This window comes from Megalops cyprinoides, chromosome 15 (assembly GCF_013368585.1).
Source record: "Megalops cyprinoides isolate fMegCyp1 chromosome 15, fMegCyp1.pri, whole genome shotgun sequence".
Taxonomy (NCBI): Eukaryota; Metazoa; Chordata; class Actinopteri; order Elopiformes; family Megalopidae; genus Megalops; species Megalops cyprinoides.
The window spans coordinates 1,697,501-1,712,500 of record NC_050597.1 but is presented as its reverse complement, the minus strand read 5'-3'; the positions used below and the strand labels follow the sequence as shown (position 1 = coordinate 1,712,500).

At 54.2% G+C, this 15,000-nt stretch overlaps 1 protein-coding gene across 1 annotated transcript in view; it reads left to right on the top strand.

The window, feature by feature from the left end:
* Positions 1-8,459: 8,459 nt before the first annotated feature.
* The window catches only part of LOC118790261, a 39,673-nt gene continuing 33,132 nt past the window's right edge, over positions 8,460-15,000 (top strand). Inside the window, exon 1 of the mRNA XM_036547165.1 lies at positions 8,460-10,314. Within this exon, the coding sequence (XP_036403058.1) occupies positions 8,460-10,314 (1,855 nt within the window). The remainder of the gene's footprint in view (positions 10,315-15,000) is intronic.

Sequence of the window (15,000 nt, the reverse complement as noted above, 5' to 3'; positions counted from 1 at the left end):
TGACGGCCATGTTAATATGCATTGCCAAACCAAGCAGAACAAGATTCTGTCAGTGTTATTTCTTTGTCACGTGACTGAAATTTCTTCCTTTCAAAACAAAACCTGTCTTTAGAGGGGTAGCACACACAGCAGTTTTACCACACATGACTGAAATAAAAAATATCAAGTCGATGCATGGAATCCATTTGAGGAGCTCAGAGAAAGGCTCAGAGAAAGGCCAGTGTGTGCTTTAAAATGGATTTATATTTATTTAAGGTTACCCAACACACGGCATGGTGCGGGCCAGCCCTGCTCACTGCCTCTTGGTGCAGTACATTACATCAAAGCCTGAGCCTAAATGACATTTGGATGGTACAGTTTTGCAGTGTCAGTAGACCCTATTGGCTGGCTGACTGCATTGATTGCATCTGAGCGCATCTGAAAAGGAGGGAGTCGGAACTCGATTGGGTTTCGGCGGAGGTGCAGTTATGCATACTGTCTCCCTCCTCAAGGATCAGTTATTCTGCGTTTTGCTCAGATTGTCGGTGTGCATAAATGGAAAGTAAGCAGTCCTTTAAGGTGTGGCTGGATTAATGCTTTGAAATGGTCTCTCGTAATTGGGCTTTTGTCATCTTCCCGTCAGCATAGCGGCTGCCATTTTTCTGTCTGCGGATAACCGTGAAACTGCCTCATCCAATGGCTGCCTGGGAAGTGAAATGATTGTGCTGAATAGCAATGCATATTTGAGCACTAAACCTGCTGGCATGAATTCTTCAGTATGTGCGTCTGTGTATTAGTGGGGTATTTATTGCCTGTGTAATGTGGTGTGGGACCTGAAAAATGAGCCGCGTATGAAGCATGATGATGTCAGATGATAATGGCCGGCGTGTGGAGACTCAGAAGGACATCGGTCTGAAGCTGAACGAAGGCACCGTGGCACCCAGGCAGCGGACGTCCCGGCACGTAGGCCCCCCCCCCACCTCCCAAGCAGGTGCAGGGATGATGGGTTAGCACGCTGCATTCTGCAGTGGGTTTGGTAACGCGCTGAGGTCAGTGCACACAGCTGCGCTCCGGAGACCTGCGCCGTGTGGCCTTGCTGTGCGCGGAGTCGGGGCGGGGTCAGGGGTGGAGTCGGGGGTGGGGAAACACCCCCGCGCCTTCTGCGCCTGTTTCTCCTCGCCCCCTATCAGCTGCCACTCGTGTGCGAGGCATAGAGCTGCAGATTTCTGGGAAGTGAGGTTCAGTGCATGTCCCACGTTTTTGCTCAGATACGGCAGCGAGGCTCGTCGTCGCCCCGGTGATCCTGTTCCGTCCATCTGTCTGTCTGTCTGTCTGTGTGTCTGTCTGTCTGTCTGTTGGGAGCTGCGACACCAGCCGCTCTGAACCTCAGCTGCAGCGGCTGTGGGTGCGCCGCGCTCTCCCCCTCCTCTCCGAGCGATATGACAGTGTCGCCTCTCCCTTCTGTCTAGTCCATCTGTGTCCCTGCGAGCCTCAGCCCGCTCCAGGACCGAACGCCCCTCCCGTTTCTGCTGAGGGGGCTGTTTTGAGGAGGTGTCGGGGGCGAGAGTGTGAGCCTCAGGTAGAGCAGGTTTCGGGGGGGGTGGGGCTGTGTGCCCTTGCGTTTGGGTGCAGGCAGAGGCCTCGGTCACTCCCTGTCTTGGCATCCGGTCCTCGCATGAAGTCATCTAAACAGCCCCGCTTACGAGCTGCAGTCTGTGCTGCTCCGGCCCCGTCAGAACCCAGACCCCGCCAGCGTCCACGCCCGCCAGCGTCCACGCCCGCCAGAACCCAGACCCCGCCAGCGTCCACGCCCGCCAGCGTCCACGCCCGCCAGCACCCAGACCCCGCCAGCGCCCACGCCCGCCAGCGTCCACGCCCGCCAGCGTCCACGCCCGCCAGCGTCCACACCCGCCAGCGTCCACGCCCGCCAGCACCCGGCCCCGCCAGCACCCACGCCCGCCAGCGTCCACGCCCGCCAGCACCCAGACCCCGCCGGCACCCACGCCCGCCAGCGTCCACGCCCGCCAGCACCCAGACCCCGCCAGCACCCGGCCCCGCCAGCACCCGGCCCCGCCAGCACCCGGCCCCGCCAGGCCGGCTTTATGGGGGCGCAGAGCTCGGAGCCGTTTATCGGACACGCTGCTGCGGACGGAGAAGCAACCCGCCGCAGCCTTTAATAAGTGGAAAAAATGTGTTTGGAGGCCGTGACGGCGCACAGACCCAGCGCAGGATTGGCAGCAAGGCCAGACTGAGAGACTGGAATACCAGAAAAACACGCCATCGAATTTGGACTTGCTTTAGTTGATGGTTTCTTGGAGTTGAAAACGGCAGATTTTTTTTCACAATTCCTAGATCTGAGGTGACTGCGAAGGCGCGTTGAGCAGCGGTTTGAAGCTGGTCAGGGGTTCATGGGAAAGCAGAGGATGCTGGGAAGTGGGGGGAGGGCGTGAGAGGGCAGAGAGGGGGTACAGGCTCTGACCGTCCCGCTGCAGATGTGGGTTTTTAGGTACTCAGGAGTAGAGAGAGAGCTGCCTCCCTCTTCTCAGGCTCTGTAAAATACAGCCTGGGGACTTGTTAAAACTTTAATATACTGTACAATAACTGGAATTGACTTGAATTTCCAAGTTCCCAGTCATGGTCTAATTTATCAAACCCTATGAAAGTTTAATGACTGACTAGTTCTGTAGCCCACACTATCTAAATCAGGCTGGAGTGAACGCACTCATTCAGAACAGCCTGCCAAGTTCTGCCAGTGGCACTCCTCGGCCTAAAAAAGGGCAGGATTAATGGAATCCTCTGTCGAATCACTCCCACAGCATTTCTCCCCGCCCGTCTAATTCAGCGCACTGTCTGTGCATTTGTCAGATGTGGTTTTTGGGATGTAAATCGATGCGCACCATACAGATGGGAAGATGTGGCGGTGAATGTGGACGAGCCTGGGAACCGCGCGGGTGAATGTAGATGCACTGATCTTTACCGGCGCGGCTCGGATTTGCATTCAGACGCCTTTATTTATTCATAGGACAGCGTTTCTGATACAAGTGCTGCCAGGCGTCCTTTGGAATGTAATAGAACATTACAGAATGCCGTTCATGTGTCGCATGTCGGAGGTGAAGAGCAGCGTGTATCGGTGGAGAATCTGATCTCTCAGCAGCGGGGAAATCTCATGCCCGGGCTCTCTTTGTTCCTCCCATCTTGCGCCCTGCAAAGGCGGGCCTGAAATGTTTTATTAATATTTTGGCAGGGAGAGGCTGTGAATGCCATGCGATGTGGGGGCTTATTAAAAGTAGTTATCTCTGCCGGTAGCCTTGGAGAGATGAGCCACGCTGATTAATAGTGCATTTTACAGCTGACAAACACACAGGCTGAAAGCGCAGCCAAGGACGCCCTGCTGAATAATAACCCGGCAAGGCGGCTCATGCCGCCGCACCAGCCGACCGGGTTCTGCTCGTATCACCTGTCTGCCTTTTGATTATTAAAAAAGTGCCGTTGAAATGTTCTGTTGTTGTAATGTTGAAATTGAATTGTTCGTGCAGCTGCTTGGTTTGTGGGCACCGTGGCATAGTGTCCTTGTGCCTGAGAGTGGTGGCACTGGCTGACTCTGTGCGTCGCACGCGATCACACTGACCTCAGGCACTGAGAGGATGCATGGCCTCCCCGCTCACCTCAAGTGGCCAAATGCACCGGGCGGGGCGGGGGGGGCGTCATTCAGCTCGTTGTCACTCTTTGTTGTTTGCAAGGACAGATGGTGTTATGATCCTCATGCTCCATTTCCTGATACATAAATTTGGTTTACAGGGGTGAATTTCACATTCCCACGATTGTCAGTAACCCTGGAAAACACTTCCTTTTTGTAAGCCGTATGTCATGAAAGCAGTGACGATAATAACGTCACACATGGGTGATGGGCGAGGAGATGCGTAGTTTTATTTGTCATAGTCTTGATGTTCCGTAGGGCAGATCACCAAGGAAATAAATGGGGAATTCATTTCCAGCTGTGAACATTAGCAAAAGTCATTCTCGTTAAATTTACTTGCAGTTAGTGAGAACTATGCTTCTTACCTCACCCTGACTCTATATACCTATTCTGTGACACACAGAGCGTAATTTCTGTTTGAATGCAATTTCTGAAACTTCCTCAGCGTTTCCCAGTTAGGGCTGGTAGCAGTGGGCTGTTGTAAATGTCAGTAATGCAACACTTCTCTAAACTCGGGTAAGAGCGGAGCTGTCAGCAGGCTCACGTTGAGGCCCCCTTTGTGTCTTTGTAGGTGCTGCAGGTCAGAGTGGGTTTGAAAACGCTGCCAAACAAATGCACTCATTCTGTGGTCTCTTTCATACCCAGCATGCACTGCTGCAGAGAGGGGCGTGTCCTTAGAGGAGCTAAACTGCTAAGAGGAAGGAGGAAAGGGCGCTTTGATTCGGAGGCCTGGTGGAGGGTCCCCGCGGGGAGGGGAACAGAAGGCCCCTCTCCCCCTGTTGCTCCTGCGAGCTGCATCGCATAATTTATTTACATAAATACATTTGTTTATTGCTTTATCCGAGGCCACTTGCATAACCCACATCATCACATGCTATCTATTTATACAGCTGGATATGTTCAGCCATTCAGGTTAAGTGCCTGGCTCCAGGGTACAACAGCAGCACCCCACTGGGGAACAGAACCTGAAATCTGAAATCCACATATACACACACACACACACACACAGATGCACATGTATACACACGCATGCACTCCCACAGATGCACACATTAACACAAGCACGCACACACAGATTTGTGCACACTCAAATGCACAAACAGGAGTGCCCACACGCACACACAGACAAGGCAGAAATAACCAGTGATATGAGCAAGGCTTGCATGCCAAAGGTTTCTGGTTTGATCAGTGACTTGCTGTATGGCGTCTCCCGTGTGGAGTCCTGTTTTCTGAGCAGCTGATAGACCCTTCCCAGCCTCTGGCCTTCTGACCCCTCTCTCCACCGCAGTGATGGCGTTTCTATCGCACGGCCAGGCGCTGAGACCCCCCCCCCCCCGCCTCCCCCCCCGGCCCCTGCCCTCTGCTCTCTCATCAGCTCTCCACTCCGTTTGCCATTTTAAGGTCAGGAAAAAGTCCTCAGCACGTTGCTTTCCAATTCTCCCTCCTGCCGCTGGTCTCTGGGATTAATGTTATCGGGCATGGGGGGGTGTAATCTGGTGCCGTACGTGGCCAGCAAGGAAGGGAGGGAGGGGGATGGGAACAAGGAAATTGCTGAATAGCGGCGCTCAGTGGTGCCCGTACTGTGGCCTGCAAGGTGCTGCCAGGGGCTGCTGCTTGCGAGGGGCTGCTGCCTGCCAGGCTGGGTTTCCCAGCTGATGGGCTCTGCAGGGTGATTCCTATAGGGCCTGCGTACCACAGCACAGCACAGCGTACCACAGTGCACCACAGCGCACCACAGCACAGCACAGCTCACCACAGCTCACCACAGCGTACCACAGTGCACCACAGCGTACCACAGCTCACCACAGCGCACCACAGCATACCACAGCACAGCACAGCTCACCACAGCTCACCACAGCGTACCACAGTGCACCACAGCGTACCACAGCACAGCACAGCTCACCACAGCGTACCACAGCACAGCACAGCTCACCACAGCGTACCACAGTGCACCACAGCACAGCACACCACAGCATACCACAGCGTACCACAGCGCACCACAGCGCACCACAGAGCACCACAGCACACCACAGCTCACCACAGCTCACCACAGCTCACCACAGCTCACCACAGCTCACCACAGCGCACCACAGCGTACCACAGCGCACCACAGCGCACCACAGCTCACCACAGCGTACCACAGCGCACCACAGCGCACCACAGCGCACCACAGAGCACCACAGCACACCACAGCACAGCACTGCGTACCACAGGACACCACAGCTCACCACAGCGTACCACAGAGCACCACAGCACACCACAGAGCACCACAGCACACCACAGCACAGCACTGCGTACCACAGGACACCTCGTATTGGCCGCTCTGCAGACAGCAGCCTGACCTTTAGCTTACAGTGTAGCATCCTCACACTGCTCTGAAAGGATGTGCTTGGAGTTCTCTGCTTGCACACTGCCAGTGCTGGTGCTGCATCATGTTGGTCTGCACTGTAAGGTTTGTTAGTTGCCAGCGCCTGTGCACGGTTAAATTTGCGATGTTGGAGTCTCCTGGTTATTAATGCGGTAATGCGCATTACCTGCAGTGCTGGAGCCGACGCAGGGTCTGCAGCGTCTCTGTGCTCTGGCTGTTAACCTACCTGAAGGCTGTTGGAAAATGTAATTTTATTTTCACACTCTTTAATCTTAAAAATGAAATGAGAAACTGTTGCTCTCATTTGTAGGTTAATGCCCTTAGCTGTCATGATCTTGCTCTTTCTCGATCTTTGCTCTCTCTCTCTCTTTCTCTCTCTCTTGCGCACCATCAAGTGTAATATCCTTAAAATTTTACAGGGAGGTGAAAAAACATCCCTAAATTAAATGCTGGAAAAAAACAAAATCCACTTGGTGTAATAATCTCCTCTCCTCTTTCACCCAGCCCTAATGCATCAGTGCTGTGCGGATGGGAGCTTTCTGAGACCCGCTGTCCGTTCTGTTTTTAACGCTGGGGGGGGGGTGCGTGGGGCCAGTCGTCACAGGTGTGACGTGGGTGCAGTTGGGGGGAGGTGCGTGGGGCCAGTCGTCACAGGTGTGACGTGGGTGCAGTTGGGGGGAGGTGCGTGGGGCCAGTCGTCACAGGTGTGACGTGGGTGCAGTTGGGGGGGGGTGCGTGGGGCCAGTCGTCACAGGTGTGACGTGGGTGCAGTTGGGGGGAGGTGCGTGGGGCCAGTCGTCACAGGTGTGAGGCAGGTGCGGTTTGGGTGACGTGTCGTTTCTCGGTAGCGAGGGACACATGAGCGGGGCCGGCCCCGGGCGCAGCCCAGCGAGACCTTGATGAGATGGTGCTGTCCTGCCAGCTCCACATCTGTCCTCCTGAATTAGTGAGGGTGAACACGCTCTGAGGGCGATCGGGTGTCGGCCAGGCTGTGCGCCCCGCCCGCCCCACGGGGCCCCCTGTTTCAGGCTGTGGGGGAGGGGGGGACTGCTGGGGTTTCTCCTGTCTCTCCCCCCCCTCCGTGCATTCATCAGAGGGGTCTCGTGAGTTTGTAAAACTCCGGATTACAGCACAGTCAGTGCCTTTCGGGGGATCAGGGAGGATTTGGGAGGAGCGTTTTAGTGACAGCACATGGACTGGATCTATTGGGGACAAAAGGGGTTTATACCAAAAGTGTTTTTTTTTTTCTTTGAGTTCCATTAACAAAAACGCTCAGCATCAATATGTACGATGGTTAGTGTACAAATATATACTGACATAGTTACTGATAGTTGGATGAGGGTGATGGTGAAATACAGATAAAGAGAGGAAGTTGTGTTTGTTTTCATCGCATTTTGTTCCCATAAGTGTATGAATTCATTAACATTTTGCTGCAGTTGTTAAATGTTATTTGGTACACTTTGAACAATTCTGCTTGCATACAGAGAGAAACAGAGAGGGTTGGAGAGAATGAGAGAGTTACCGTGGGAGAGAGAGGGAGAGAGGGACGGATGAAGAGGTTGTAGCATCTCGATGCATCAGAGTTGCGTGGCTTGGCCGCTCTTAGTGCAGTCTGTGGATTAACATTCAATCAGAGTGGATTTGATGCTCTGCAGCACCACATGGCTCTGACCGTGTGTATTAATGTCAGGGGCTGCCTGACTCCCTCCAGCACGTAAAGCATCCCGGCCTAATAAACAGCAAGATTCCTCTCGCTGATCGATGATGCTGGCACACGTCGCAGGTAAACATGCGCGTGCATTGCATGGGGGGTGGGGGGTGGGGGCAGGTGAGGCTACTATCAGCCGGAATTAGGAGACAGAGTCCGGCTCAGTGATGTCACAGGGGGTGGGGGGGTGCGGTGGCATTAAGCAGGGTTTATTTAGACTAATCCTTCATTGCAATTGCAAGAGCGAGTAAAATGTCCCAGCGTAGGAAAGGATAAACCCTGTGGATTAGCGCAGACCCCTCCCCTGCCCCCCCGGCTTCCTTTCTTTTCCGTTTTTCCTCCCTTCTGTACTCATCGGAAAGCTCGCGTAAGCAGCCGTCCCACCGCTCGGGCCACTATGGAGTAGTAAGGCTGGCTTGACAAGGTGCGTTTGTGTGTGAGTGTGTGTGGTGTCCTGTTTCCTTCCTCACCGCCTGCTAATATTTCCCGAGATTAATTATTCAAGGATTGCCTGCTAACCGGGAGCCACTTGATAGCACAACCTCAAGGGAGGAAAAAAAATTACAGCTGGAGATCAGGTGAAAGGATACCTCACGCTGCATCATCCCCCCCCCCCCTCCTGTTCTTTTGATGTAAGTGTAACTGAAGACTTGAAAGAAAACACCCTGCCTTTTTTCTCTTTAAAGCTCTCTTCTTTTTTCTCTCCAATGCTTGTTTCCTGCAAGCAGTCGGGTCTCGGGCGATCCCAGAGCTGGGACGCGCTGGGGGGGAATGAGGGACAGTGGGACGGGGAAGGCAGCTACGAGCAGCACGCCAGGATTGCGGGCCGCAGGAACTCGCTGACGTACGGGGGCGACGGCGGAGGCTGGTACGAACCGCCCCCCGGAGCGCGTCCCCCCGACCCGGAGCTCAAACGGGAGCCCTACTCCTACCAGGACTCGCTGTACAGCCAGGGCTACACGGACAGGCACGAGCAGCGCGCCATGAGGAAGAGCTCCGTCCCCGAGCTCAACAGCCACTACGACAGGCAGGTGCTGGCGGCCAGGAGCCCCCTGCCCCCCCAGGATTACTACCATGACCCTGCGCTGGCCCCCCGCCCCCCTGAAGACCCGCGCGGCTTTTACAGGGGAGAGCAGCACCCGCTCAGCAGGTCTGCTCCTCATTATGGGATGGCGGGCGGCCGGCCCCCGTGGGACGCAGCGCAGGGCAGACCGGTCCCGCCGGCCCCCGCTCCCACCCCTGCCCCCCCTCCCCCCGCCCACGAGATGAGCCGTGTCTACAGGGAGCCCCCTCCCCCGAAGATGCTGCCGGACGGCCAGCGCCTCCCCCTCAGGGACATCTCACCGGGTCGCTACGCGGCCGACCCCCCTGTCCCACGCTATGCCGCTGAGCCACCCCCCCTCCCCCGCCCCCTCTACAACGACGTGAACGGCCGGCCCCTGGACCCCCGTCAGCCCACGGCCACCTGCCTGGTGGTGGACCCGGCGCCGCAGGGGCTGGACGGGACGGCCCCACGTGGGATGCTGCCGCGGCAGGAGAGTCCCTCCGCCTACGCCCCGGTGCCTGTGCAGAAGCTGTCCTACGAGCCCAGCTACGACCCCGGCGCCTCTGCGGGAGTCCCCGTCGCCACGCCCGGCTCTACCGCGCCTCCCCCGCACCTCCCCCCCGCGGCGGCCCCCGTGCCGGTGGCAGCGCCCCCTCCAGCGCCCCCTGCAGCCTCAGCCGTGCCCCCGCCCCCCCCACCGGACCCGAAGAGCACTGCGGACCCCGAGTTCCTGGCGCTGCTTCGCGGGGAGGGCCTGTCGGAGAGCAGCATCACCTCCCTCCTCCAGCAGGGCTTCGACTCCCCCGCCATGCTGGCCGTCATGGAGGAGAACGATGTGCGCTCGGTGGCGCCCAACCTGGGCCAGGCGCGGGTGCTGTCCCGCCTGACACAGGGGCTCAGACGCCCGGCCGAGCCGCCCCTCCCCGCCCGCCCCCGGTCCAACAGCTTCAGCCACCGCAACGACCTGTACCTGCAGCAGCCGGCCCTCGACCCCGGCCTCCTGCAGCAGCCCCCCAGCGGCCTGCAGACCATGCCCCCCCGCATGGGCGAGGTCATGGGCAGGAGGCCCAACAGCGCTCCCTCTCAGCACCTGCTGGAAACTGCCACCTACCCTGGCATGCGCTCCCCCGTGGGGTTCCCCGGCAGCCCGGGGGGGTACGGAGCCCCGATGGTGCAGGCCCGGCCCATGTCGGCGTACGCGGGCCACCCCGCTGCCACACCTGGCCTGGCACAGCAGCAGACCCCGCTGCCCATCAACGCCATGGCGCCCAAGGCCTACTCCACCAACTACACCGTGCCCATGGAGCTGATGAAGAGGGCCCCCAGCCTGCCCCCCATGTCCCCCCTGCACAGCCCCCACCCCAGCCCCCAGCTGATGCGCAAGTCGGGGCCTCAGGCCGAAAACGCCCTGCTGCCTGGCGGCCCCGCCCACCAGGCCCAGAACATCGCCAACCAGAAGCTGAGCCGCCGCACCGGCCCGCCTGTCATCGTCTCCACTATGGCGTCACCTGACTCAAGTAAAGCTCACCTTCGTCCCTCCTCCTCTTCCTCACTGCTCCTCTTCCTCACTCCTAGCCTCCGTGTGTGTTGAGTGAGTGCTTCCCTGCCGCTGGATACATCTCATATTCCCCCTCACGTGTGTCCCTCTACATGGGTGAAGCCAACAGGCTTTTTCAGATCAGTTTCACAGAGGAGAAGGCAACATAAATTTATTTCTCATGGCATATTATAATGCTTTATCATTACACACTGTTTTAGTGTATTTTACATGCTGCTGTTATCAGAAAGAGATCTGCATAGACACATAATTATGTACATAGAAATGTGCATAATTCTAATGTAGTAATGTGAAAAGTATTAGTAGTAACGTCCAAAGCTGCTTCCACATAAACCCTTGTATGTACATATGCGTATATAGAACAAAACTATTATCCAGCAGCCTGGCTGAGTTCGTTCTTTTGTGAACTTTTGAACAGCTTTAATGGCAGATTGACCTTGACTTATCAGATTTACCACCATATTCTTTTGTGTCCTTTTAACTGAATATTTCTGCCTTTCAAATATCAATTGTAGTCCTTACAGTTATTTTATACATTCAGTACATGTTTTTTCAGAGAATTTAGACTTTGCTCAGTGTTTGCGTGTGTGTAAACCTGTGAGAAGAATATCATTCAGTGTCACTATCAGTCAGTTATTTTGCATAAGAATTTCAGGTAACTAATTTGTAAATCAGAGGACATGAACTGTGGGTTTCTTCACCAGTGACTTTTGAGCAGTTTCAACATCATACACATTCTTCTGTGTGGTTTTCATCCTCCAGAACAGGCTGCTGGAAGGCTAATGTCTGGCTTCTCTTCCACACTTAAAGCACTGTGTGGCTTTTGGACTCCTTGCCTGTTGCAGGTGGTTCAGCCTTGTGGCAGAGACTTTACTTTATGTCCTAATTTGCTGGATGTGACAGGTTTGATGCTTGGAGAGGGGGCGTACAGCTGAGTAAGTACTGAAGGAGTAGGTTTCTGTGATCACCGGGCCGAGATTACCCTCCGCTCTTTGGGCACGCAGTGCTCTTTAAGGACAAGCTGTCTGTTGCAGTCTTTGGAAAATAGATTTTGGGATTTAGGGAGGTGTTACCTCTGTAACTTGGTCACGGTTGTCGTGGTGATTCAGTACTCTACCTGCTAGTCCGATGGCTGCAGTGGAGACCTGCTGTCACTCACAGTGACACCACCATTACATCACCACTGCTGCAGACAGGAATGCTCCACTGCACTGTGGTCTTCAGAGGCCTGTGAGCTGCTGGGCTCTTTGGGACACGTTCCCCTCTGGACGAGATGCTGTTAAGGGTTCCCTCCTTCTTGGTTTTATCTAAACATTTTTTGTTAAAATTTCAGCCAACAAGGAATTCTTCAGAAGGACACAGGCAGTTAATATAAAACTGCATAGAGCTACTCCAGTCCTGACAAGTATAGTGTAAATATCCTAACACCATCAGCCTCAAATGGCCTTTTCCCTTAAATTATGATATAAAAGAAAAAAAGAGAAATTGGTTTGGTATCTGGCTGGGCTTCTCAATGAGAAATTGTCCTGTAACAGGTTGCTGTATACTCGGAACGTACTAGATGGTCCTGTTGAGGTGCTGACATGTTTTCTGTGGTTTTAAAATGCAGTTTTTTTCCTGATAATTGGAGGCTGTAATAATGAGAAGCTCAGGGTTATGTCTCCCTCACTGCTGCAGTTACAAGTGTGTCTGAACCCGGACGCACTCTGGCTCACCAGGGTCTCCGCATTGTGGATCCAGCTGGACTCTAATGGGCTGAAGTGCTGCACTCTGGATGAAGGGAGTGAATTTAATTAAACAATATTTGCCCCTTCCCAGCGTGAGAGCGTGATATCAGACACGGCGCGAACGCCTGTGAAGAGGCCTGCAAAGAGCCTGCAAAGCTTCCTCTGCCCTGCGCTGCGCTTCCAAATCCGCAGCAAATCTGCATCCGCAAGGTCACCCGCGCCGATATCCTCAACTTAAACATTCCTCCGGCACAACAAAGCCATTTGCATGTGGCTGACATTAGTTGCTTCCGTAATTTCATCTGTTAATGGACAGCCCGCAAAGCTGGTCTGAAAGCATATTCCTTAATTGTGCGTTGCTAGGCAACCTGGGTTTTGGTGGTAATCACAGAAAGATTATCTTCTCTTGTAAGTAATGGGGAAACGTTTAGTTGAAGTGGGGACCTGTGGAAATTGCTTTAAATTAGCATTTTCTGGTATTTGTTCTAAGGAGAGCCTTTAGCAGAAGCTGTGAAAAAGAAAACAATAACTCAGATTGTGTCTGTAAGCAATTAAGAAAGCGCTTAGGGATGAAGACACAGAGCAGGAGGAAGGAGCAGCACTTCCCTCAGTGAGGAACTTGCAGTAAATTTAACTAAAATGTGCTTTCAAGTCTGGTGGGCTTTGAGTGTGGGATGGCCTTCTGTGCAGTGCACCTAATGCTGATTGTCATCTGACTTTTTTTTATTTTGTTTTCTGGCAGCAGAGGAGATGTTAGGTTTTAATTAAACACCCTAAGGGGGTTTCGAGGAGGCGTCCTTTGGCATTAGTGAAGTGGGGTGCTTTTGCTGGCCCTCACTGTGTTTATCAGACTGGGCACAGCGGATGAGAGCGGTGATTAGCTGGGACAGATTATCGAGCTGCTGATGAACTCTGTGTGTAAGCGGGACCAGCGGGTTCGCAGGCCCCTCCCCCCTCTCGCTCCCTGATTGGCCGGCTCGGTGAGTAGCTGCTCAGTAAAGCTGCTGGCTGGCTGAGCCGGATCGGCTGCTCCTGCCTCCTCAGTGTGGGAGTGCGTTTGCCATGGCCGTGGACGTGTCGGTCGGCCGTCCTGAGAGTGCAGGTCAGTAGCGCGTGATGCAGTAGCTGCCTCTAGCTGACGCGCCCTGGGGTGTCAGGGTAGATGTTAGTGTGCCTGCACTGGCTGTCCGGTAGTGCTGTGCTGAGGTGTCTCTGAGTCCTCAGGCCCTCACAGCCTCACAGGCCCTTGGCAGCTCAGTTTCCCCGGTAGGCTCCTGCCAGTAGGACAGGAAGAGCGGATTTACCGAGAGGGAAACGCACGCGAGGCCTCTCAGATCACACAGTGAGCCGGTGGGAGGAGCCGAAGGGTTAATCCGCTTGACACTGTGTGTGTGTGTGTGTGTGTGTGTGTGTGTGTGTGTGTTGGGGGTGGGATAGCTCCTCTGTAGTTGAAGCTTTTACTGTGCATGACGATTGCATAACCTTTCAGCCTGTCGTCCTTGGGATGGGGGAGCTTTTGAATGGTTCCTCTGTGGGTAATGCTTCCTCTGGGTGTAATGGATCCTCTCTGTGTAACAGTTAGTCTGTAATGGTTCCTCTGTACGTAACGGTTACTCTGTGCGTGATGGATCCTCTCTGTGTAACAGTTACTCTGTAATGGTTCTTCTGTGTATAATGGATCCTGTCTGTAACGGATCCCCTGTGTCCAGCAATGTGGTCCCCTCATTTGTTCTGGTGTCTGTGGCTACATATTTAGTGTGTATGAAGCCTTAAAATATCTGCAATGTGTAGTTGACTGACTTATGCCCTAAGAAGTTTTATATAATAATAATACTTTCTTATGTTATTTTTATGATATGTTTTATGCAGTACTTACTCAGGGTGCATCATGGAACCTTTTGTTACATTACATTACATCACATGCACTTAGCAGAGGCTTGTTACTCAATTCAATGCAACATTGTTGCGCTGTTTCACAGGGCAGGGCCCCGGGTTCAAGGCCTTGCTTTGGCTGTGGCTCCTGTCTCTGCCTGCATGTGTGTGTGTGTGTGTGTGTGTGTGTGGCTCTTGTGTATCCGGGTGTGTGAATGTGGTGGGGAGGTTCAGGTGCACCTGAGCCAGGTATGAGGCTTGTTCCCTCCCTCTCAGTGTCTGCAAGAACTCATCACCATCTGAGGCTGGGGGGGGGCGAGGGGGGGGATGGGGATGTGCGGCTGTAATGCCTGACCGTGGAGAGGGATTAACAGCGGAAAATCCCAGCGGCCATCTGCAGCGAGGCCGTGGGGGGCGGGGCTTGGGGGAAACGCATGGCCGGGCTCCGCCCACACGGACGACCCTGCATCGCTATGTAATCCCGGCAGAATGAATGAAGGTGGATAATCCTCATTTCATAACGATACACGCGCTGTAACGGCTCAGGGGCCGACGCTTGTGTTTGCGTTGTAATCTGCCCTTCACCTCTCGCCGGTTCTGGTCGGAGTCCTTTAAGGCTTACCTTCAGGGGAAACACGCTGAGGTCATCTCCGCTGCTGTTACCAAGAAAGCGTAGAAAAAATTTGTTTTTTTTTTCTTTCCATTTCCAGTTTCCTCCAAAACCTTATCAGATTTCCTTCTCATTGTTAATCTTCACAAATGATTCCGTCGCTGTGTATTAGGATTAACAGTTCTGCAAAGTAAGCCAACTCTAAAAAAGGGAAAAAAATAAAAGGACCCGATTTAACACACCAGCGAGGATCACGCAAGCACGTCCACCATGTGTGACCCTGCTCTGCGGGCGATGCCGGGCCTGTAGGACACATACGTCACCTTCCCTCGACCCGAAGACCAGAGACACCTAGGGTGGAGAAGAGGGGGTTCTGTGTTTCTCTGGGGTTCTGTCTTTCTCTGTTCTTCATATTAATACTTGCCACACACGAATC